Source organism: Myotis daubentonii, chromosome 1 (assembly GCF_963259705.1).
Source record: "Myotis daubentonii chromosome 1, mMyoDau2.1, whole genome shotgun sequence".
NCBI classification, from domain to species: Eukaryota; Metazoa; Chordata; class Mammalia; order Chiroptera; family Vespertilionidae; genus Myotis; species Myotis daubentonii.
The window spans coordinates 222,980,585-223,005,135 of record NC_081840.1 but is presented as its reverse complement, the minus strand read 5'-3'; the positions used below and the strand labels follow the sequence as shown (position 1 = coordinate 223,005,135).

Genomic DNA, 24,551 nt, shown 5'->3' with positions numbered 1-24,551 from the left:
TCTCCAGTACACATCCCCTAGTACTCATTCTCCAGTACACATTCCCCAGTACACATTCCCCAGTACACATCCCCCAGTACACATCCCCCAGTACACATACCCAGTACACATCCCCCAGTACACATTCCCCAGTACACATCCCCAGTACACATTCCCCAGTACACATCCCCAGTACACATTCCCCAGTACACATCCCCAGTACACATTCCCCAGTACACATCCCCCAGTACACATTCCCCAGTACACATCCCCCTGTACATATCCCCAGTACACATTCCCCAGTACACATTCACCAGTACACATCACCCAGTACACATCCCCCAGTACATATCCCCCAGTTCACATTCCCCAGTACACATTCCCAGTACACATTCCCAGTACACATCCCTCAGTACACATTCCCCAGTACACATCCCCCAGTTCACATTCCCCAGTACACATTCCCCAGTACTCATTCTCCAGTACACATTCTCCAGTACACATCCCCTAGTACTCATTCTCCAGTACACATTCCCCAGTACTCATTCTCCAGTACACATTCTCCAGTACACATCCCCTAGTACTCATTCTCCAGTACACATTCCCCAGTACACATTCCCCAGTACACATCCCCCAGTACACATCCCCCAGTACACATACCCAGTACACATCCCCCAGTACACATTCCCCAGTACACATTCCCCAGTACACATCCCCCAGTACACATCCCCAGTACACATCCCCCAGTACACATTCCCCAGTTCACATCCCCAGTACACATACCCAGTACACGTCCCCCAGTACACATTCCCCAGTACTCATTCTCCAGTACACTGCAGAACTGTAAGTCCCTCTTCCTACAGAATCTAGTTTGGGATGGAGGAAACAAAAGCATCAAAATATTAGGATTTTTGTCATGCCCTTTTATTCTCAATAATTACATTGATCTTTGTTAATACACATTTGCATAACTCTTCTATGTACAAGAGTATTCATGTATGTGTATATATATATATATATATATATGTGTGTGTGTGTGTGCATATAATATATCCATATATATTATATAAATCCTCATATGAGGATGTTTATTGATTTTAGAGAGAGATTAAGTGAGAAAGAGAAGGAGAGAAATATTGGTGTGTGAGAGAAACATCCATCAGTTGCCTCCTATATGAGCCCTGCCTGGGAATCTAACCCACGACCTTTTGGTGTATGGGATGATGCTCCGACTAACTGAGCCACCCAGCCAGGGCCAAGAATATTTTAGAGGCTATCTTACTTCTTCTTTCTGGCCCAAGATACAATTACAGAAATTAATTTATCTCTCAAAAATCCAGCTAGTACCTAGTAATACTACTTATAATAGCATTCACTTGATATTTAATTCTTAGGCATTATTTATGCCCAAACCCATTTCTATACAATGCATAGATGTTTTGCATATTTAGTCTTTACAGCAACCATATAAAGTAGTTTGAGAATCACCATTTTGACTGTTCATTATGAATTGAAAAAGATAGTCTTTTTTATCTGTTTTATTATCTCACTGACTCATGGCTGGAAGAACTTGGTGATTATCAGGTATTAAAACACAAAGGGTAGCATAGCAGGAAAAGCTGAAAAGACAAAGTGTGATCAGATTTATATTTATCACCCTAACAAAGGGCCTGGCACATGCTTGCTGCTAAAATATGTTCCTTGAATCATTTATAGGTACTATGCCGTGGACATTTTGCCTTTACTGACTTTTCTAAGTGAGACGTTTAATGTTAGTGTTCTAAAAAATCCAAGAAAAGCCTGGTGAAATCTCATCATTTTCTTAACATCGTAGCCATGTTTATATGTAGCACCATCTGGTATCTGTCATTATCCACTTTGCATAGTTGCTTATCTTTCTGTGCATGCATAATCCTTTTGTCTTCAATGAGATTACGGCCCCTCGATGGCAGGGACTGTGTTTTATAGTTGATCTCCCACTGTGTCTAAACTCGTGCCTGTTACTTAATGAATTTTGAACAATTGGAATAATTAAAAATAATGTAACGCTTTCAGAGAGATGACAGAAACTAGCTCCCTGTGATGATAGTGGTGCTTTTTTATTCCTGTTAGTTCATTAAGCTATTCCAGAGCTCCAGGACTTCTAGAAAGGCATGGAGAGCATGCAGCCAAAGCCCTGAACTCTATTTTTACAGTCGTATTGGGAGCTATGCTTATTGCCTATAATACTACAAACAGTAAATCCAAATCTCATCTTCCAGCAGGAGAATGCGTTAAGGAGGCTTACTTGTCAATCAAGAATTGTATTAGAAGCAGGGCCGTGTGTGTCTTAAGAAATTAAGAATTTTTTAAAAAATTATACCTTTAAAAATTAGCACCTGGAAGAAAATATTTGCAAACCGTATATATTATGATAAAAGACTCCTATCCAGAATGAATAAGGAATTCTTACAACTTAACCATAAAATTAAGAAATAAAAATGTACATTATCCAATTGAAAAGTAGGCAATTACTTGTATGGACATTTATCCAAAGAAGATATACAAATGGCCAATAAGCACATGAAAAAATGCTCAGTATCAGTAGGCATTAGGGAAATACAAATCAAAACCACAAAGCGGTAACACTTCCCACCCACTAGAATGGCCATTAAAGCAAACACACAAAAATAACAATCATAAGTGAGAGAAATAGGACCCCTCATACATTGCTGCTGGGACTGTAAAATAATGCAGGCCCTTTGGGAAAAAAGTTTGGCTATTTCTCAGTTAGACCTCCACTTCCCATGTGACCCAGCAATTTCACACAGATGTAAGGACTGAAAATATATGTCCACGGAAAAACTTGTGCACTGATGTTCAGAGCAGCACTATTTATAATAACCTAAAAGTGGAAGCAGACCAAATCTTCTTCCACTGATAAATGAATAAACAATGTGGTATGTCCATACAATGGAGGAGTATTTGGCCACAAAAAGGAATGAAGTATTGATAAATGCAAGACTAGTTTGAACCTTGTTAAACATTATTCAAAGTAAAAACAAACAAAAAAAAACACAGAAGGCCATATTTAATATGATTCCATTTATATGGAATGACCAGAATGGGAAAATCCATGGAAACAGAAAGTAAATTAGTGGTGGCCAAGAAGTGAGGTAGCATGGGAACAAATTGAGAGTGATTGCTAATGGGTATGGGACTTCTTTTTTGGGTGATGAATATATTCTGGAATTAAGTAGCAAAAAATGGTGTCACAATTTTGTGAATATACTAAGCACCACTGAATTATATACTTCAAAAGGGTGAACTTCATGGCATATACATTATATAACACTAAAGCCTTTAAATAAATAAAAATTATGGAGTAAGTGATTAGGAAAAAAAAATGGCCTAAAATGCTTTCAGGGAGGGGACAGTAAAAATAAAGAGAGTTTAATCTGATTTTCAATTATTGGCTTTCTCTGCTATGTGCTTCTTATATATTTTATTTTGATCATTAAAATTTGAGTGAAATGGGGAAAAATTCAGTACAGTTGGCCTTGCATAGCCTTGGGTTCTACGTCTGCAAATTTAAACAACCTTAGGTCAAAACTATTTTTTAAAGTTGCTTTGCTGCTGACATGTCCTACTCAAACATAATTAGGCTTACAGCGGTGGCCTGTTCCAAAGGTGAAACATCTACAGGCATATTTCCTTGTTATTATTCTCTAAACAATACAACATGACATCTATTTACATAGCATTCACATTGTATAAGGTATAGGTAATGGAGAGATGATTTAATGTAATCAGGAAGATGTGTATAAGTTATGTACTAATACCTCATCATTTTATGTAAGGGACTTGAGTACCCGTGGATTTTGGTATGTGTGGCAGTCCTGGAACCAATCCTCCATGGATATTGAGGGCGCGAGGGCATTTCCCACAGGTCTTCAGTGATATGTGTCCTATAGTTTGCTTCAGGGTCGTGATCTAATAATGGTATCCCTCTGTATGAGAAATAAAACGCAATCCCTTCCTGACCCTTGGTGTTGAAACGTTGCTCTTTCTCTTTCCCTAGGCGTCTCAATAATAATGAATTCACCGTGTTGGAAGCTACAGGAATCTTCAAGAAACTTCCTCAGTTACGTAAAATGTAAGCTGTGCATTAGCCATCTTTGTGAATTTCTGTTGAGTTTTGTTGTGTTTTTCCGACCCCTTGGCAGTTTTATTTCAATTTCTTTGGAAATTGGAAAATATAAAAAATCCAGAGAAATGTTCCTATGACTACCTGTGGCACGAATTGAGGGTAATCTCTGAGAGGAACCAGAGTAATTGGCATTTTTCTGTATATTCCAATGATGCCAACTCCATTTCCCTAGCAGAGCAGTGGCATCTTTCTGTAGCTCAGACAGCTGGTCTGCTGTGGGCCCGCAGCAGGAATCCAGCATCTAAGCACATGGTGGGGGCTGGGGAGCAGTCATGTGTTGTAACTTCCTGTGCTATTCCCCAAACCGTGCTGTTATTTCTCTTTCAGCACTTTCATGTCAACTATTTGACTTTTTGCTTCATTAAACTTTCATTAGGAGATAGTCAAAATTAATAATTGCTAAACTGGCTTGATAGTTCATCTGTGTGACTACATATCTACAAATCATATTTCAACATAATTTTCTCAGCTCAGCAGTTTCAGCAACATTCAAAACAGTACTCTACCCCCCTGCGAATGAGGGGAGGGAGCCGCAGGGCAGAGGCCAAGAGTCCATGGAGCACCCTCCTCATATGAGAGGGGAAAGAAGCATTCTTCCATGCTACCCGTGCTCTTATACATGTAACTGGCCCACGGTCACATAGACTATAAGAGGCAGAGAGGACTAAAACTACTTTTGTGTGCTTGACCCCCGGGTTATATACTGTCTCCCAAAGAGTTTCTACTGGCTTAGTTGTCCTCCTTTTTCTCTGACATGAACTGCTCTTTTTTGTTGTTGTTGTTGTTATTGTTTAGCTCTAAGGTTCCCTTCTATACAATATATATTTTTTGAGAAGCTACTATGGGCAATGTTCTGAGAGGCATAAAATGATACGTAATAATCACCCTCGTTCTGTGGACATTCCTGGTCTTGGAATGAGCAGTGAGAAAGAGAAAGAGGGAACTTATAGAAAGGTGTTGCCTCAACTGGACATTCTTGCCCTCCGGGCAAACATGGTAGTCTTTCATATCACACAAAATTCTGACAGTGGAGTTGGTTGTTTTGACCCATTTTTACATGAGAAATTTCCCGGGAACAGACTTATATTTGGATATATCTCTGAAGCTATGTAAATGCTGGTATATTTTAGCCCGTCCTCCTTTTTACTCAGTTGCCTTCTTTTAGTCATTAATTCAGGAACACTTCTTAATCAGGAGCATTTCTTTGAAAAGTTCCTCATTAAGTTTTGTGGCAAACAAAGGTTTATTCAACTCAATACCTGACCTCAAGAATTGTATACTCCTAGAGACCCATTCAGACCATGTTGACAATGACCAGGCTGGTATTTTTCACCATGAACATTACCCCTCAGAAGTGTTATGGCTTTGGCTTGGTGGAATCCCGAAGCCGTGTCCCTTCAGAGCCCTGGGCAGGGCAGAGATTGGAGATGGTGGGAGACTGTTCAGTAGGAGAAAATGATCAAACATGTCTCGGTGCCCTCATTGTGAGAAAGAGATTGTGTAAAACCTGTGTTTCCACACTTTTTATTTAGAAACTTTAGCAACAATAAGATTACAGACATTGAAGAGGGAGCTTTCGAAGGAGCATCTGGTGTAAATGAAATACTTCTCACTAGTAATCGTTTGGAAAATGTGCAGCATAAGATGTTCAAGGGATTGGAAAGCCTCAAAACATTGTAAGTATTCTCATCGTGTTGTGATTCTTCTACAGGATTGTACTTCATGGTCATTACAATCCTGGGAGGGGATGGAGATTCCATTCTTCCTCATCACCCCAGCCATAGCGCTCTCTCTCTCTCTCTCTCTCTCTCTCTCTCTCTCTCTCTCTCTCTCTCTCTCTCTTTCACACACACACACACACACACACACACGTTGTTTGTGGATGCAGATTGTCTGTTCCTCTAATACCCTGACTTCAGCATGTTGCCTGCAGAAGAGAAAAAGGGTCTCTCCTGGCTGCGATTCCACAACAAGAAGGTCTTTGCTCTACTCCTTGTGGAGCTTAAATCCTCTGATCAGCCTCAGAACAATGGTTCTTCTTCCTTTTCCTCAAATCCCTCCTTCTAAGACTCTATCTTGGACCCAGGTCCCTGGCTTCAGCATCTGCTCCAGCCCCCTGGCAGAATATCATTTCCCCTGGGGAACCCCTCTGGCTGCCCTGCAAGGTCTTAGTGCAAAAGACACTGACTGGTGTTGGAACTTTTACTACCAATTTCCAAGCAAATGTGCCAAGGGTTACGTTACGAGGACTCACTTGCCCCGGGGTTGTGAGCTTGGGGAAAAGAAATTCTGTATGTTTCTAAAGGTTGCTGGCCAAGGAGGATGGATTTGGATTGATTCCTAAGGACAACGCTAGAGTTACTTGGATTTCTACAGAGCACTTGTGTACTTTTTATAATCTCCAAAGTATGTAATTAGGTTTGGCAAAAGTGGTGGCCTGAACATTGGGAGAGACACAAAGCAAACTCTGAAGACAGCAGGAAACTCTTTGTCACCAAGCTGCAGCCCTAGGCAATGGTAGTGGAGAGGGGCCCCAGCTCCACTGTCTCCCCTAAACCCTCTCCTCTCCCTCAGCCCTCAGAGCCACAACCAGGGCACTGAGAGCCTGGAAGTCTATGGCCTGCTCTTCATCACAGCAGAGAGCTCTCCTCCAGTCAGTGGGGATGTTACCAGCATCCCAATTTCAAATCCTGCTCAATAGCCTCTGCCCAGGGAAGTAGAATTGTGCCCCTTGAGGCACAGCCTGGAACCTAACCATCCAGCAGGACCCAGCTGCCACCTGCTGACCCCTCTCGTGGTTAACTTGGAGCCTCTTCAAGATGTTATGCAAATATTCAAATATTCCTTCAGCCTTTTAGGACAGAGATACTGAGTGTGTAGAAGAAGGCAGAAAAGTTATACCATGGGTGGCTGCATCTACTCCTGCCCCCGCACCCCACCCCTAGGCTGTCTCAGGTAACGCAGCAAAACCCAGATCCTGCAGCAAGCAGAATTCTTCCTTCGGAGACAATAGTTGAGGGACTCTTTGTCATGGGAACCTTCTCCTTGAACGGGCAGTAGGAGGAACAGGAACTGTAACTCCAACTGTATTGGTCTGTCCTGGGCTGCCGTCCTGCATGACAAACCAGACCGGATGACTTAAACAACAGGAATTTGTTTTCTCACAGTTCTGGAAGTCCAAGGTCAAGGTGCTGTGAGGGTTGGTCCCTGGCGAGGGCTCTTTTGTTGGCTTTTAGATTGCCATCTTTTCACTGTGTTTTTATTGACCTTTCCTTTCTGCCTGGGGGCACAGAGCTCTGTGTCCCTTTCTCTTACAAGGACACCAGTCCTATCCTATTAAGGCCCCACCCATAAGATCTCATTTAACTTTACCTCCCTAAAAGCCCTCTTTCCAATGCAGTCACATTGGGTATCAACAAGGGCTTCAACATATGAATTTTAGAGGAACACAGCTCCATTCATAACACCACAGCAAAGACCCTATCAAAACATTTCTTCTGACTAGTTTCATTCACAGGATTCATCTTTCTCCTTCATTATGTTCCTAGCCCTGTTTTTGTGCCTCTTAAGTTTTGGCACCTCAGCCAGACATCCAACTGGCTCACTACTTAATCCCACTGTATCACAACGAACATAATGGAGCATTCAGAGCCAAGCTCCAGATAGTCAAAGGCCTCAAGCAGCTTTATCTGGACCTTATATTCCGCTCAGTGGTAACTTTCAGCTTGGAGCTATAAAGATTTTCGCAAGACACCCCACTGTCCCCCGAGTTCTTAACCCTCTGGGACTACTAAATCTCTTAGCAGTGCATGTCCATATTTCAGTGAGTCTTGGTTTGAATCCCCGCTCCCAGGTGAAATGTGGCAGGGATTTTTGTAGTGACAGAAAGCTAAGCTTTCTTCACCTCCTTCCAGGCGTTCCTCACTCCAACAAGGGTGAGACCGAGTGCTCTTTATTCTTCACGGTGAAGGGTGGAGCTGATAGAAATACTTTCTGTTGTGCCTTTGTGCCATAGCATAAAATGATGTCTTCATGAGGGCTTCGTCCTTTCTTCTTTTCTTACCCATGAGTTGGCAGGATGCAGAAGTGGGTGTTTCTTATTTATCCTAGGATTTTAAAGGAACACTCTGGTGTTCATTTGTTCTGCCTCTTTTTTTTACATCTTGCAATCTTCAGAGTCATCAACTCACGATTAGAAAAATTATGGGAAAGAAATGAACTTTTCAGCATTTCTGAGTAAGACTTATGGCAATGACTCATTTTGATGTGGGGATTTTAGAAACCTTCTGCAATTTTTCTAAGCCCCACAAATAATCAGTTTAAAAAAAAACCAAGAACAGAGCCAAAACTTGAATACAGTGTTAATCCTATTAATGATAATAACTAAAAAAAAAAAAGAAAAGAAAAGCAAAAGAAAAAAAAATGGTCAGAATTGTTTAAAGAGAAGACCCATTTCACCTTCACTGTGAACAACTGAGATCTTTATTGCTTCTTTTAAGTTCTGGACTTAAAACAATGAAACAGTTTTCATAATTAAAATGATGTGTGCAGGCTCTGTAGACGTTCAGTCAAGTTTGACTCCTCTGATGATGTTGACACTGACTTGGCCTGTAAGTCCTTGAGATGCCCTTCGCCCTTCATCTGCTGTGGTTATTGATTCTGTTCTGCCTCCTCTCTGTTCAGCCTTCAATGCAGTACTGCAGTGAATACACAGATCACAGGGCCTTACGGGCTTACAGAGCTGCAGGTGCCTTGGGACGTTATGTAATCAGGCAAACAAAGTGATGACATCCAAGGGACGCATCCTCCCCTCATCAGGTGGGGTTGGAAATCCACACCTAGGCTCACCTTGCTTTTTGTAACTGAGTGTAATCATTGTTTTATTTTTGCACAAGGCTCTCACTACATAGCCACAGGGCTTCCTAATGACTAGAGAACATTCAGGAAACAGTCCTGACCGCTACAGATTTGCAGAGGGGTTATCTTGGTCCTCAAATGGGCAAAAGTGGTTGCCTGATGCTTTGTCTTCATAACAATGTTCTCTTTTTCCCCCCTCAGGATGTTGAGAAGTAATCGCATCAGCTGTGTGGGGAATGACAGCTTCATAGGGCTGAGTTCTGTGCGGCTGCTTTCCTTATATGATAATCAAATTACTACGATTGCACCAGGGGCCTTTGACACGCTCCATTCCTTATCTACTCTGTGAGTATGAAAAATAGTCTTCATCTGTGTATTACTTGGGCCTCTGTGTTACATTTATTACTTTCATTGATAGCACTTTAATGCACTGTTAGGCATTTCATAAAACTGTGATCAAGGATTAAGTGGTGGTGGTGTTTTGTTTTGTGGGGTTTTTTTTGACAAATTTCTTCATGTTAAACTTATTTTAACTTTCTCTAAACAGATTACCTACTATCTTATATGAAAATGTAACCAAGATCATAGTATTGTTCAATCAGTTTTTTTTATAATAATGTGCTGTGGCTTCATTTTGGAATTTTAATTTTATTATAACTTATCTGTGCTGCAAGCAAAGGAAATGCTTTATCTTTCCCTGAGTGTTCCTGCACGGGCATCTCTTCAGTATAAGTATCATCCAAACAGAGTTGATAGGGTCATTTCTACCACCCGATGCTCAAGTGCCATTCACAGTGACAGGGGCTGAATCCAGGTGACCTGACCAGCAAGAAGGGCTGTTCACTAGAGGGCGTTAACTGTGACATTAGGAAAATATTAAAGAAATAGGTTGAGCCTTTCCAGAAGGATATTTTATGTAGGTTAGGAGGTTAGATCTAGACACAGAACTTAGAAAGTATCAAACACACAGACACACACACACATACACACACACACACACACACACACACACACACCTCCAAACAATACATTGCAGGCATATTACATATCAGTATCTAAGAAGCAGTGTTTGAAAATATAAGTATTACAACTCAAATCAGATTCCCCTGTAATGGTGACATACTAGTCTAACTCTAAAGGTAGTTAGAAAGAACGAAAAAAGAAGGGCGGGGGGGAGTATGTTCAACATAGCTCAAGTCGCTGAAGAAATAATTTGAGGAAAGCATCCCTCCATCAGGAAAGTACTTAATCCCCTTCCCACATAAAGTGTGACATTTTACATGGGGTGACTAATTTGTGCATATTAAACATGGCATGTTTATAAATAATGGGATCGTCAATAGGTTTGTGCTGAAGTGGTGAGATGCCAAAAGTGCGGAGATTTGTAGAAGTGAATTCATTTTTATAACTGGCATTTAATCAACTCAGCTGTCAGCTTCGATGAGAAACCTATTCTCTTGAGCAAATAAGAAATGGAAATCTTGAAATGACAAATTAATGAAATAGCTGTTGTCAGGTTAAACTCAATAATATAATGTAATCAGCCTTCATCTTTATATTAAGTTGCTGCATTATCAGGGCAGGGGCGTCTGACAGCAGCTCAGACCTCAGACAAGTTTAAATGATCTCTAAATGAGCTATCCCTCAGGATCCACTGCATAAGCCCTAAATTGCTGCTTTCACTTTATTTTTTGCATGAAATTATTTGAAAGAATTCCGCATATGAAAGTCTTGTTATTTTGTAAATTTTACACATACGTATTTTAGCAAAAAAAAAAAAATGCATCCCATATATTGTGATGGGATATGAATTGAGGGCTGGGGCGGGGGATTATGAAACATAAGGAACCATTTCAGCAGAAATCCTGTGGGAAGTGGTAGAATAGGGTTTTGAGAAATGAGGTTTCTTTTTTAAGAAACCCTGACTGAACTCAACTCTGCATTGCTTGCATGTGGCGCTTAGAAACCTCTTGGCCAATCCTTTCAACTGTAACTGCTACCTGGCTTGGTTGGGAGAATGGCTCCGGAAGAAAAGAATTGTAACGGGCAACCCTCGCTGTCAGAAACCCTATTTCCTCAAAGAGATCCCCATCCAGGACGTGGCCATTCAAGACTTCACCTGCGATGACGGTAAGGAGGCCGCGCCTGGCCTGTGGCCCCCAGGCGTCCAGGTGACTGTGCTGGTGCTAAGGGTGCAGCTGCCCAGCGTATCCGTCCAAAGATAGTCCTGGCGCATCTTTTTCATTGCTTTGTTATGTTTTAGCCAGAGGACACTTCCTTTCTCAGAGGGCACCTTCCTATCCAAATCTACTTTGTGCTTTTGAAGGCTGTAGATTTTCCAATTTCCAACTGGCCGTTGGTACTGTTTTTACAGCTTCATTTTAACATTTCTTTATTACCCAAAGCATCTCTTCCAGTAGCTATCATTTCCAAATGAGAAAAGCAATTGACTTCTAAAATAAAAATGCTAGTAAATCCAACAAAAGTAATAATTTTCACTTTTTCATGCACTCTATGTATCATGGCATTTTACTGGAGTAACCCTGTCAGTACACGAAACGGGTTCTGTAATTATTGCCAGTGAATGCAGAACTGATTTGAGTTCATACTTTAAAATGAGGGACCCTCCCTGGCCAGCATAGCTCAGTGGTTGAACATCGACCTATGAACCAGGAGGTCAGGGTTTGATTCCCAGTCAGGGCACATGCCCAGGTTTGCTGGATCCCCAGTGTGGGGTGTGCAGGAAGCAGCCGATCAATGATTCTCTCTCATCATTGATGTTTCTATCTCTCTCTCCCTCCCTCTCCCTTCCGCTCAGAAATCAATAAAAATATATTTTTAAAAATGAGGGACCCACACCATTTTTGCTAAACATTTGAAATAATTCTGTCCCTTTAATATCTCTTCACGTCTGTCTCCTTAATTCAGTTAACACATAGATTCTAATTAAAAGTATAATTTATATAAATAACTGCACAAAGACAGTAACTATTATCATTGTATTGATGATACCCACTGGACATTATTTTCTGGAATTCTGCCCTCAGCTGTCTAGAAACGGAGCTGTATGAAATGTATGGTGTCTGTAAATCCTTACTGCCCTCCACATCAGTGATCATATGGCTCGAGATGGTGCTTGTTACGTTAATTTAAAGCCATAAAATCATTTCTAACCTCTTCAAAGCTGCAAATCTGGGTTTTCCTGTATGTCTTTTGGCAATTTAGGAAATGATGACAATAGCTGTTCCCCACTGTCCCGCTGTCCCGGGGAGTGCACCTGCTTGGACACAGTGGTTCGATGTAGTAACAAAGGCTTGAAGGGTTTGCCCAAAGGAATCCCAAGAGATGTCACTGAATTGTAAGTAAAAGCTTGTCTTTCTTTCTTTTCTGAGTAATTAATATGTCATACTCCAAGGGAAATGGGCTTCACACCGAAGTTTTTACAGTCCTGTTTGCAGATTACATTCTAGGGGCCATTAATTAGTATCACATAAAATCTTAAACAAATAAATGGACATAAGACACTGGGGGGTAGGGGAGGCCAGGGGATTGTCAAGGGCGGGGAAAAAAAAAGGAGACATATGTAATACTCTTTGTAATACTTAAAGCAATAATAAAAAAAAAAAACTTAAACAAATAATACGAAAGGTAGTTCAGAGACCTTGGGAAATGCCGGTTGTGTGTGTTTCTCTTCTTTCGGTGCAGGATTTCTCAGTGCCTTTATTATGCCCAGGTGCACTGTGGAGCTCCAAGAGAGGGTGGTAAAATGTGAGGTAGCTCCCATACTTACTTGTTTCTATAGCCCTTTTCCCATGGAGTATGTTGCAAGACTAACGTCCCATCCAGTGCACCATGGGAAATGCGGTATATTTAGTTTATCTACAGTGTCAGGAGATCCCATTTGGTTAAGTATCCCTTACCACTGTGTCTCCTGGGAGAACATCTCACCGTATGTGGTGCATTAACATCTGGGAGGTGGGAGAAGCTGGCATAATCCTTAAAAAGAAATGTGTGACTACCCTTTGGACTTGAATCAGAGTCCCTCGGTTTGTAAAGGGTGTGGGGCCAGTTAGCTCTCACATTTTCATTACTGACATTTAACCACAGAGTACATTGCCAAGGCACAATATCCAGACACTAAGCACCACCCACACCTCCTTAGCTGCCTCGTGCTATGTGGTGCTCTGTGTGGGAAATGGAATAAATCAGAGACTAGACTGCTTAAACGGTATGCATGTGTGCTCTATTCCATTCCTTCATCTGTGTACCACGGGCCATGTACACATGCCTGACGTGCAATTAAGTTATTTTGCCTCATTGAGTTTTGTCTGTATGGAACCATGCATCAAAAACGATGTAAGTCCAACTCTACCTCATGCAAATGCGTACCTGTCATTAATGCGGATGCATCCAAGTACCCCCAATGAGCAGCTTTGATAAACTTTGGTCCATGCGGAACATTCTTAATGCGGTTTAAGGAGATGCCACTTCAGTTGTCAAAAAACTTGTTTTCAAATCCTGTGCAGTTCTCTGAATCTTAATTTGGTCCTGAGTGGAACACTTAGACAGAAACCGTGTGGTCTTAGCGTGTGTGCACAGAAGGTCCCTCTCGGATTTGAATAGTTGTGAGGTGGTCGGTTTCTCTCTCTGACTACCGGTCGCAGTTGTTAGCTAATGATAAGCACTGTTTTGTGTGTGTGTGTGTGTGTGTGGTATGTGATAAAAGACTTAATTCTCACTTTAATGTGTATTTAGTTCAGAAGGTTACCCTCCAGAGTTGGGATGCTAGATGCCTATGGAATAGTCTGTATGCATTGATTCTAGGTTCACCCCACCAAGGACATAGCATACCATTCAGATTGTCTTGATGCTAAATCTCTTCTTGGACCATTTAACTGGCTATCTCTTAGTCATTTTACCTGCTTCCCGTTAAATAATTTCGACCTTGATTTTTGAAAACAATTTGCCCGGCTGGCATGGCTCAGTGGTTGAACGTCGACCCATGAACCAGGAGGTCATGGTTCTATTCCTGGTCAAGACACATGCCCAGGTTGTGGACTCCATCCTCAGTGAGGGGTGTGCAGGAGGCAGCCAATCAATGACTCTTTGTCATCACTGATGTTTCTCTCTCTCTCACTCTCTCTTCCTCTCTGAAATCAATAAAAATATTTTTTAAAAATCATTAAAATATTTAACATTCTTTCATTTCCTTACTAAACCATATATGAGAACCTGTTTGATCCATGTCCTATCTATGCCATTTCCGTGTTTCTTTTATCATGTAGTCAAGTCTTCCATCTATTTCTCTACAAATGTTTTAAAGTAATCTCTTTTGCTAAAGAAAATAGATTACAGAGATGAAAAGAATGAACTCATCTCTTGTAAATTCTAGGTTTACTCCCCCAGAGAGCTTATTCTTAGAACTACACTGAGTCAGCAGTATTTCTCTTTATATATGCTTGTATTAGAAAAATGCCATGTGCTTATTTTATTGAATTATTAAAGAATTTGGTGAAATAGTGTTGGTGGAAAATGTTAAACAAACGGTATCTATTATTTTTAATCAGTTCCATATAATTTCCCTCTTAGATTGTTTTACATGTAAACATGCATAGCACTACATTCTGAAATGAAGGGAGAGTGTTGAAGTACATGGGATTATGCTGCCCTCTAGTGGTAATAAGAAAACATTTACAAGAAGAAAGGAGGGAGAGGAGTCGAAGTATAGTCTGAAATTTTGAGTAGGCATGAGGACTCATCTCATGTGCTGGCTCTTAATCAAATATTTACTATGTACTTTGATAATTTGTGACTTTTTCATAACTGTTTTCATTTTTAAATAGTTGAAATAGACTGTTATATTAGGCAATTTCTCAGTTATTGCTGTATCCTGCAAAAAATATAACCTCAACCCCGGATCTTGAGATTGGCCCCAACACTGAGGCAGGAGGCGGGTCACATGCCCCTGTGCCAGAATTGATTGTGGGCACTTCTATTCAGATGACCCAAGTTAGTGAAAGAATGTTTATCCCTCCCCATCCATATTCTGGGAGAGAAGAGCCTGGGAGGAGATAGAATTTAGTGTGTGTGTGTGTGTGTGTGTGTGTGTGTGTGTGTGTGTGTGCGCATGCGCACATGTGTGTGTGTGTCATCATGGATATTTAAGCATTCCTTTACTTTGGTGTCTTGCCAGTTAGCCCAGAGCCTATCTATTCTCTGATTATTCTGCTGACTCTCATCAGAAAGGGACACTTTACTTACGTGTGGTTATTTGATTATTACTTTTGCATATAGATGCTATTTTTATGCACTTGGTAAATGTGATTTTCTAAGAAACCTCCTACAAGTAATACCAGCAAGTAGATATACAATGTTAAAAACTATTTTAAGGTATTATTAATTAAAATCTAATTCTGTTTAAATTCCCAAATATCTCCTTTAAAACACTCATTGTTGTTTACTAATACGCTGATAATATTACAGCGGTAGAGTGGTCTCGCCCTAGGCAGTAAGGTTCTGCCCGTGGTGCGTGCCTTTCCTGGTACTGCCTCCACATAAACACAAGCAAAGTGGGGTTTGACTACAATGTGCTTATTTGAATGAACCTTCTTGCTGACAAGAAAATGGCGGGACACATGCCTGCCTTCTTAGAAAACCACGAAGAACTGGACTCACCAGTCTCTCCTAGATTTTAGAGTTTAGCCCAAGTGATCCACAAAAGAATCTGCTGGATTGGACAAAGCAATTTTTTCTTTTTCTTCTCTTCAAAGCAGTCTCAGCTAGCAACATGAAATCTTTTTTTAATGTTTTTTGTTGATTTCAGAGAGGAAGGGAGAGGGAGAGAGAGCTAGAAACATCAATGATGGGAGAGAAATATAAAAACATCAATGATGAGAGAGAGTCATCGATTGGCTGCCTCCTGCACGCCCCACACTGGAGATAGAACCTGCAACCAGGGCATGTGCCCTGACCAGGAATCAAACCACTCAATGCTCAACCACTGACCCACGCCGGCTGGGATATGAACATGACATCTTGAAGTTAAAATCACTAAATGCTTCCTTACCTCCAGTAAGAGTGAAATATTCTTCAACTATTCCAGGATACACTACTGTTACTTTTTAAAAATATGCCCTAGCCGGTTTGCTCAGTAGTTAGAGCATCGGCCCATGGACTGAAGGGTCCCTGTTTCACTACCCAGTCAAGGGCACATACCTCAGTTGCAGGTTCGATCCCTGGCCCCTTTCCAGGCGAGTGTAGGAGGCAACAAGTGAATGTGTTTCTCTCACATCCATGCATCTCTCTTTCTTTCTTTTTTTTCCTTCCTTCCTTCCTTCCTTCCTTCCTTCCTTCCTTCCTTCCTTCCTTCCTTCCTTCCTTCCTTCCTTCCTTCCTCTCTCCCTCTCTCTCTCCTTCCTTCTTTCCTCCCTCCCTTCCTCTCTCCTTCCCTTTCTTCCTCTCTCTCTCTCTTTCTAAAGATGAATGGAAAAGATATCATCAAATGAGGATTAAAATAATAATAATAATGGTAATAATAGTAATAATAATAATATTGTTTCCATGTTTTTAGGTACCTGGATGGGAATCAATTCACATTGGTTCCTAAGGAACTCTCTAACTACAAACACTTAACACTTATGTAAGTACCATACGGTATGTTTCTGCCTTTGACTTCTCATTCTATTTCATGAAAATGGGATAGCAAGGGGCAGAGATGTAGTGAGCCTTTCGGATAATATAACTCACTCGCAGTCAGAGGCTCCCCCAAGCTCACCTGGTCCTGGATCACTAGCTCCGGCTTCACTGTGTATCAGTCAGGCCATGGCGAGGCCTAGAAAAGGTCCTCTCATCAAAGTACAAATACGGTTAAGTCTGTGTATCGAAGGATTGTAAAGATTTGGCACGAAGGGTACTGCTATTCATAATGAAATGGGCTATTTTATGACAAGCCAAGGAAAGGTAGAAAAACATATTTTTATTCTTGAATTTAAACAAGAGATGGTAGGTGATAGTAATCTCACTGGAAACATAAATCTAGTTTATTAGGTTTGATTCTCTTTATATAATAAAATATGAATTGTTATGGGCTTCCAGTATTCGAATTCATTTTACAAAATCTATGTTTACTTCTACAGTATTTAAGAAAATGTGACAAAGACGCTGACATTCTGAGTATAAATTTCAAAACACTGTTGTTTTTTTAGTTTGGTTTGATGTCCTAAGATAATATCTTTTTCTCATTCATGTATGTAAATAATTTTTTACTATTTTAAAGTAGATATAAGATTATATTTAAGTACACAAAAATTTCTATCTAGTTATGTGCAAAATATTTTTAAAAATATATAACCTCACCCAAAATAATGTCACACTTAGAGTAGCCTTGATAGAAATTGATAACATTTCTCACAAAACAAAATATTAGCAACAATAGTGAATGTAAAGGGAAATACTTTATCTTGTTTAAGTCTATCTGGTTTTAGAGTAAATATGACTGGCTTAGGAGGCAGATTTCTATTATTCCTGTAATAAGGAGGTTTATTCCTAACTAGTAAATTCTAGAAACCGAGGTAGCAGAAGATGTTGAATTTCTCAATGTAAATATTACCCTCTGGCAGCGATTTTCAAGTGGAGTGCTGCAAAAATTTTTAAAACATGCTATGCCTATTTAGCCAGGGGCACGGATATGTTTTCCCTTAGGTTGTCAAATTTAAAAAATCACAATAGCCAACAATTTTGAATGCATCAGAATTATACCTCTTTCTGCCCTGGCCAGTATTGCTCAGTGGTTGGAATGTCGACCCGTGCACTGAAGGGTCATGGGTTTGATTCCTACTCAAGGGGCACGTACCTGGTTTGCAGGTTCTATATCCAGCCCCAGATGGGGCACATGTGGGGGGAAACCAATAATGTGTCTCTCTCACATTATTGATTTCCCTCTCTCCCTCCCTCCCTCCCTCCCTCCCACACTCTCTAAAAAAATAACTCACATAAATGAGTGAGGATTAACAACAACAAAGGTATACCTATTTTTGTGTGAAGTCGGCAAACATTATAATATAGTTGTGGTGTTCTGCGGAATTTTAATAATGAGTTTGTGTGCCATGAAATGAAAAAAGGTTGAAAATCGCTGCCCTAGGAAGGTGGAAGTTAGTTAAAATGATGCTTACGATTTTCAATTTTCCTTAAAAATACGGGAAAACACTTTGTAAGAAGCACCCAGGACTGTTTAGATGACACGCTATGAAATTAAGGAAAAAGGAATACCCTCCAAGGCGCCTTGTTCTGCCCTAGTTATTTGTTTAACAGCAGCAAGAAGCGATTACGTGCATTTTGTTCTGTTAAATAAACCTTTAAATTGCTGCAGTTTCCAAAGGGTCACTTGAGCAGAATCAGGTCATTTGTGGGACAGTGCGTGATTATTCAAAACCAATTTGAAAATGAAAAATGAGACTTTGTAGATCCACAGATGGTTTCACCAAGGAGTCATTTTGCTGATATAGATATATTTATTTCCTTTTAAAAGGTAGGCATAGTACTTCAGCAGTTGAGAACATGGATTTTAGAGCTTCCATAACATCCCTACTATTTTCATAATATAATAGGTCCATTTTGCTGATCCCTTTGGTGCTTTAATAAAGGAATGGATAATTAGCTTTTCTGGATCTTGCATTTAACAATTCACGTATTTTACTTCAAAAAAATTTTGTGAATATAAATACACACACATAAATTAACATAAATTATATCCTAAATTATTTATTCATGAATTTTTCTCTTATTTATATATTTGGCATTTTGCTTTAGGAAAACATTAGTGAATATATACACCTTCACTAATATCTGTGTCATTGTTGAATACAATGGGGTCTTGACTTACAAATTTAATACGTTCTGTGACGAAGCTCGTAACTCAAATTACTCGTATGTCAAATCAATTTTCACTATTACAATGACACGTGATGCCGGGCTGATGTTGTGGCGTTCACTGTGACGTTCACTGCGCCAACTAGCAGTGGGGTATCTGAAGCTGGCTCGTAACCCGAATTTTAGCTTGCAACTCAAAGCAAAAAGTTGGCCGAGAGACAGCTCGTATCTTGAAAAACTCGTTAGTCGGGACACTTGTAAGTCAAAGCCCCACTGTATATGGAGGTGTATATATTCATAATTTTTCCTAAAGCAAAATGCAAAATATGTATATGTAAATGTTATATATGATTATATTTCATTATATATTACTAGAGGCCAGTTGCACAAAAATTTGTGCACTCGGGCGGAAGGGGGGGGGGGTTCCCTCAGCCTGGCCTGTGCCCTCTTGCAGTCTGGGACCCCTCGGGGGATGACCACCTGCTGGCTTAGGCCTGCTCCCCGGGGGGTTGGGCCTAAGATGGCAATCAGACATCCCTCTGGCAGCCCGGCAGCTCTTGGGGGATGTACACGTGCCAGCGGGGAGAAGACCTAAGCTGCAGTCAGACATCCTTAGCACTGCTTAGGAGGCAAGAGAGGCTCCCACCACCACTGCTGTACTGGCAGCCATCAGCCTGGCTTGTGGCTGAGCAGAGCTCCCCCTGTGGGAGCACACTGACTACCAGAGGGCAGCTCCTGCATTGAGCGTCTGCCCCCTGGTGGTCAGTGTGTGTCAGTGACCAGTCATTCCCAGTTTGCATATTACCCTTTTACTATATAGGATAGAGGCCTGGTGCATGGGTGGGGGCTGGCTGGTTTGCCCTGAAGGGTGTCCTGGATCAGGGTGGGAGTCCCTCTTGGGTGCCTGGCTAGCCTGGGTGAGGGGCTGATGGCTGTTTTCAGGCTGGCCACACCTCCTTTAGGGTGGGAGTCCCCACTGGGGTGCCTGGCCAGTCTGGGTGAGGGGCTGAGGGCCGTTTTCAGGCTGGCCAGCGACTGAAGCCCCCACCCTCTCCTTTTTTTCCTTTCTTTTTTTTTTCTGGGATTTATTTACCTTCTATAATTGAAACTTTGTTGCCGTCACTGGAGTTGAGAGCCAGCTCCAGGTCTGAGGCTATGGCCTACTGAAAGCAGGTATCTGGGGTTTGCTTAGCTTCTGTAATTGAAACTTAGTTGCTTTTGGAGCTCAGAGCCACACCGCAGCATGCGGGAAACCTTGGCTTCCTCCATCTCTGGAGCAAGCAAGCCTCCTGCTCACTTCAGCTGCATGGCTGCCATCCGCCATCTTTGTTGGCAGTTAATTTGCATATCTCCCTGATTAGCCAATGGGAAGTGTAGCAAAGGTACAGTCAATTACCCTTTTTGTCTTTTATTATATAGGATATATGCAAATTGACCATACCTCTGCTACATCCACCAGCCATGACCACCAGCCAATCAGGAGCAAATATGCAAATTAACCCAACTAAGATGGTGGTTAATTTGCATACGAGGCACCAGTGGCCTGTTTCCGGGAAACATCAGAGGGCTCCCAGGTCACTTTGAGGTAGGCCCCGTATGGGCCCTGAGCACCCTAGGAAGGGTCTGAGCCAGGGGGCTCCTGGGAAGGGCCTGAGCCTGCAATAAGAGCCAAGGGGGCCCCTGCCCAGGCCTAACCCCCAGTCAGAGGCCTTAGGCCTGGGCAGGGGCTGAGCTGGGGATCAGTGTGAACTACAGAGGAAACACCTTTTCTGACCACTCATTGGCTAAGTTCCCTGTATGCCTCTGGTAATATTCTTAGTAACTTCGGTACTAAGAATCCAAGAAGGTGATGTAGGGTTTTTCCGCCTCACTCCTGAAGAAAAAAACGAAGGTATGCTGCTGGAGTGCTAAGAAATGTCATATCCTGCCCTAGCCCGTTTGGCTCAGTGGATAGAGCCTTGGCCCGCAGACCGCAGGGTCTGGGTTCGATTCTGATCAAGGGCATGTACCTAGGTTGCAGGCTCCTCACTGGCCAGGGCCCAGGTCAGGGCTCATGCAGGAGACAACCAATCAAAATGTTCCTCTCACTTTGATGTTTCTCTCTCTCTTTCCCTTTCTCTTCCACATTCTCTAAAAATCAATGGAAACATATCCTCAGGTGAGTATAAAAAAATAATAATAAAAAAATGTCATATTCTATGAAAGACACATCTTGAAAATGCCTAAAGAAAGTTGTCATTTTTTCATGGTGAAGGGACTGGAGTCTGTGTTGATGAAAACACCTTGGTGGCTGTGGTGACTGGCAGTGGATGCAGCAGCAGGGTGATGGGGCTGACGCCTTCCCCTGATCAGCCTGGTGGCCTCCCACAAAGGGAGGCCAGACTGCGGCTTAGGCCTGCTCCCTAAGGGGAGTAGGGAGGGGGCTTAAGCCATCAGTAGGACATCCCCTGGGGGCCCCCAGTATGTGAAAGGGGGTAGGCTGGGCTGAGGAACCAGCCCCACCCCCCAGTGCATGAATTTCGTGTACCGGGCCCCTAGTATTATATATAACAAAAATAAGATCAAGTTCACTGAATATAAATTATAACCCATAGTGCAAAATGCACTTATAAATAGCCATTTAGCTTTGGTAAATAATTCACATCTCTCTCATTTACTTATCATTCAATAAATAGATACTTACTGAAGACCTAGTACGTATTGGTGACTTTGGCCAAGGGCAGAATTATTTTTTTGCTTTTTTTAAAAAATATATATATTTTTTTTTAATTAAATCTTTATTGTTCAGATTATTACATTTTTTCCTCTTTTTTTTTCCCCCCCATAACTCCCCTCCTCCCAGTTCCCGCCCCACCCTCCGCCCTCACTCCCCACCCACTGTCCTCATCCATAGGTGCATGATTTTTGTCCAGTCACTTTCCGCATCTCCCACACCCCTTTCCCCCCCAAGAATAGTCAGTCCATTCCCTTTCTATGTCCCTGATTCTATTATAATCAACAGTTCATTCTGTTCATCAGATTATTTATTCACTTGATTCTTAGATTCACTTGTTGATAGATGCATATTTGTTGTTCATAATTTGTATCTTTACCTTTTTCTTCCTCTTCCTCTTCTTAAAGGATACCTTTCAGCATTTCATATAATCCTGGTTTGGTGGTGATGAACTCCTTTAGCTTTTCCTTATCTGTGAAGCTCTTTATCTGACCTTCAATTCTGAATGATAGCTTTGCTGGATAAAGTAATCTTGGTTGTAGGTTCTTGGTATTCATCACTTTGAATATTTCTTGCCACTCCCTTCTGGCCTGCAAAGTTTCTGTTGAGAAATCAGCTGACAGTCGTATGGGTATTCACTTGTAGGTAACTGAGTTTCTTTCTCTTGCTGTTTTTAAGATTCTTTCTTTATCTTTTGCTCTTGGCATTTTAATTATGATGTGTCTTGGTGTGGTCCTCTTTGGATTCCTTTTGTTTGGGGTTCTCCGCGCTTCTTGGACCTGTAAGTCCATTTCTTTCACCAGGTGGGGGAAGTTTTCTGTCATTATTTCTTCAAATAGGTTTTCAATATCTTGGTCTCTCTCATCTTCTGGCACCCCTATAATTCTGATGTTGGTACGCTTGAAGCTGTCCCAGAGGCTCCTTACACTATCCTCGCATTTTTGGATTCTTTTTTCATTTTGCTTTTCCGGTTGGATGTTTTTTGCTTCCTCGCATTTCAAATCATTGACTTGATTCTTGCGCTCCTCTGGTCTGCTGTCGGGCGTCTGTATAATATTCGTTATTTCAGTCCGTGTATGCTTAATTTCTAGTTGGTTCCCCAATATAAGATCGAGGGTCTTATTAGTTTTCGTGTAGATCTCATTAAGTTTATTGGCAGCTTCTAAACAGTTCTTGAGAGACCTTAAAAGTGTGGTTCTGAACTCTATATCTTCCTTTGACAATTTTGTCCTGTTTCTTTGTCTCCGCATTTTGTTATGCTTCCTTGGTGCACCCCCTAGTGGTCTTTGTTCGCAGTCTTATAGTTAAATCTTGATTGTTGTAGCTAATTCCAGGGAGGGTTTGACCTCCAGGCCAAGTGGCTATGAGAATCAGCTGTGTCAGCAGTGAGAGAACTTCTGTCCTCTAGGGAGGTGCTAATCTAGCCTTTGCCTGAGGCTATCCGGCAAATGCCTCTGTGCAGGGCTTGGGCGGGGCGGGTCGCACAGGATCAACAGGGTGGGCCGGAGAGAGCAGTTATGGCGGCTCTCAGTCCTGTCCCCAGGGGCTCTGCCTCTCTGAGTCCCAGCACCCGCTGCAAAGCTGGGAGAGAAAGCTGCACTCACTCTGACCAAAGCCAGACAGTCCCGCTTCTCCCGTTTGAGTCTGGGTCCCTAACGACTCGCCCGGATCTGGTGCTCAGAATCTGCAACTCCCTCACCATTGAAAACAACAACCGCGCCCTCCGCTGCCAGCCCGCTCCGCGCACTCCGCACCTCAGAATTTGACTTCAGCACTGCGCCTCCTCTGAGTGTCCGTGTGCGTTTCTCTTTCCTCCTAGTTGTAGGACTTCCACTCAGCCAGCGTTCCTGTGGTTCTGGGTGATGTCCCTTCCGTTTTTTGGTTTCACTTTTGAAGTAGTTGTTCAAAGCAGCAAACTCTGGCGTTAACCTATGCCGCTATCTTGGTTCTCCCCAAGGTTGAGCAAAAAAATATATTTTTAATGACTTCAGAGAGGAAGGGAGAGGGAGAGAGAGATAGAAACATCAGTGATGAGATAGAATCATTGATTGACTGCCTCCTGCATGCCCCCTACTGGGGATTGAGCCCACAACCTGGGCATGTGCCCTGACCAGAATGGAACCCAGGACCCTTCAGTCCACAGACCAATGCTCTATCCATGGAACCAAACTGGCCAAGGCAGAGCAGAGTTTTTAATTAAGGCATTTTGTTGTTGGTGGTGGTGGTTTTTCAAATATGTGTTTCTTGATTTCAGAGAGGAAGGGAGAGGGTGAGAGAGAGAGGATATATTGGTGAGGATATATTCCCAAGAAAATAAGTATGTGTAACTGATGGACCTTTCAAAGACAAAGGTTTCTTTCCCCCCATACAATGTGTCCATTGTAACTGGCCTCCACATGCCTTTGTTCTGGGACCAGGCAACAGTCACAGGGTCTGGGGAAGGTCACAAGTCTTACAGGAGAGAGAGGAGAAAGGACATGGGAAAAGTGAGCTCGCTCTAAATCTTTTCTGAAGTGAAACTGGCTCGTGTGCCTACGCCTCATTGGCCAAAGCAAGGCGCATCAATTGTTGTGAATAACATTATAGTCTATTCCAGAAGGTTGCCCGATGTCTTGTTATTTTCAGGTAAAAGCTGAGTGCTAACATTGTTGCTATGACCTTGAACAAAAAGACCTTCTCTTTCTATGAATCATGAATATTTCCATGTCTGTGCTAACAGTAGACTCCATTTCCTTCTTTTTCTCTTTCAGAGACTTAAGTAACAACCGAATAAGCACCCTTTCTAACCAGAGCTTCAGCAACATGACCCAGCTCCTCACCTTGTGAGTGTGAAAGTGCGGTACTGAGTTTTCATTAATTCGCTGGGCACAGTGCATTTTCTAGGCACTGGACATTCCTGGTAAACAAGACAGATAGCATCTTTGCCCTTGAGGAATGTAAATACTT

General features: G+C 41.8%; 1 protein-coding gene across 4 annotated transcripts in view; it reads left to right on the top strand.

The window, feature by feature from the left end:
- Positions 1-24,551, top strand: part of SLIT2 (slit guidance ligand 2) — a 361,028-nt gene that overhangs the window by 257,678 nt on the left and 78,799 nt on the right. For all 4 annotated transcript variants that reach the window (XM_059674520.1, XM_059674503.1, XM_059674511.1 and 1 more), the window contains 7 exons: positions 4,040-4,114; positions 5,701-5,844; positions 9,227-9,370; positions 10,989-11,155; positions 12,251-12,383; positions 16,596-16,664; positions 24,356-24,427. In XM_059674520.1, coding sequence (XP_059530503.1) covers positions 4,040-4,114; positions 5,701-5,844; positions 9,227-9,370; positions 10,989-11,155; positions 12,251-12,383; positions 16,596-16,664; positions 24,356-24,427 — 804 coding nt within the window. The remainder of the gene's footprint in view (positions 1-4,039; positions 4,115-5,700; positions 5,845-9,226; positions 9,371-10,988; positions 11,156-12,250; positions 12,384-16,595; positions 16,665-24,355; positions 24,428-24,551) is intronic.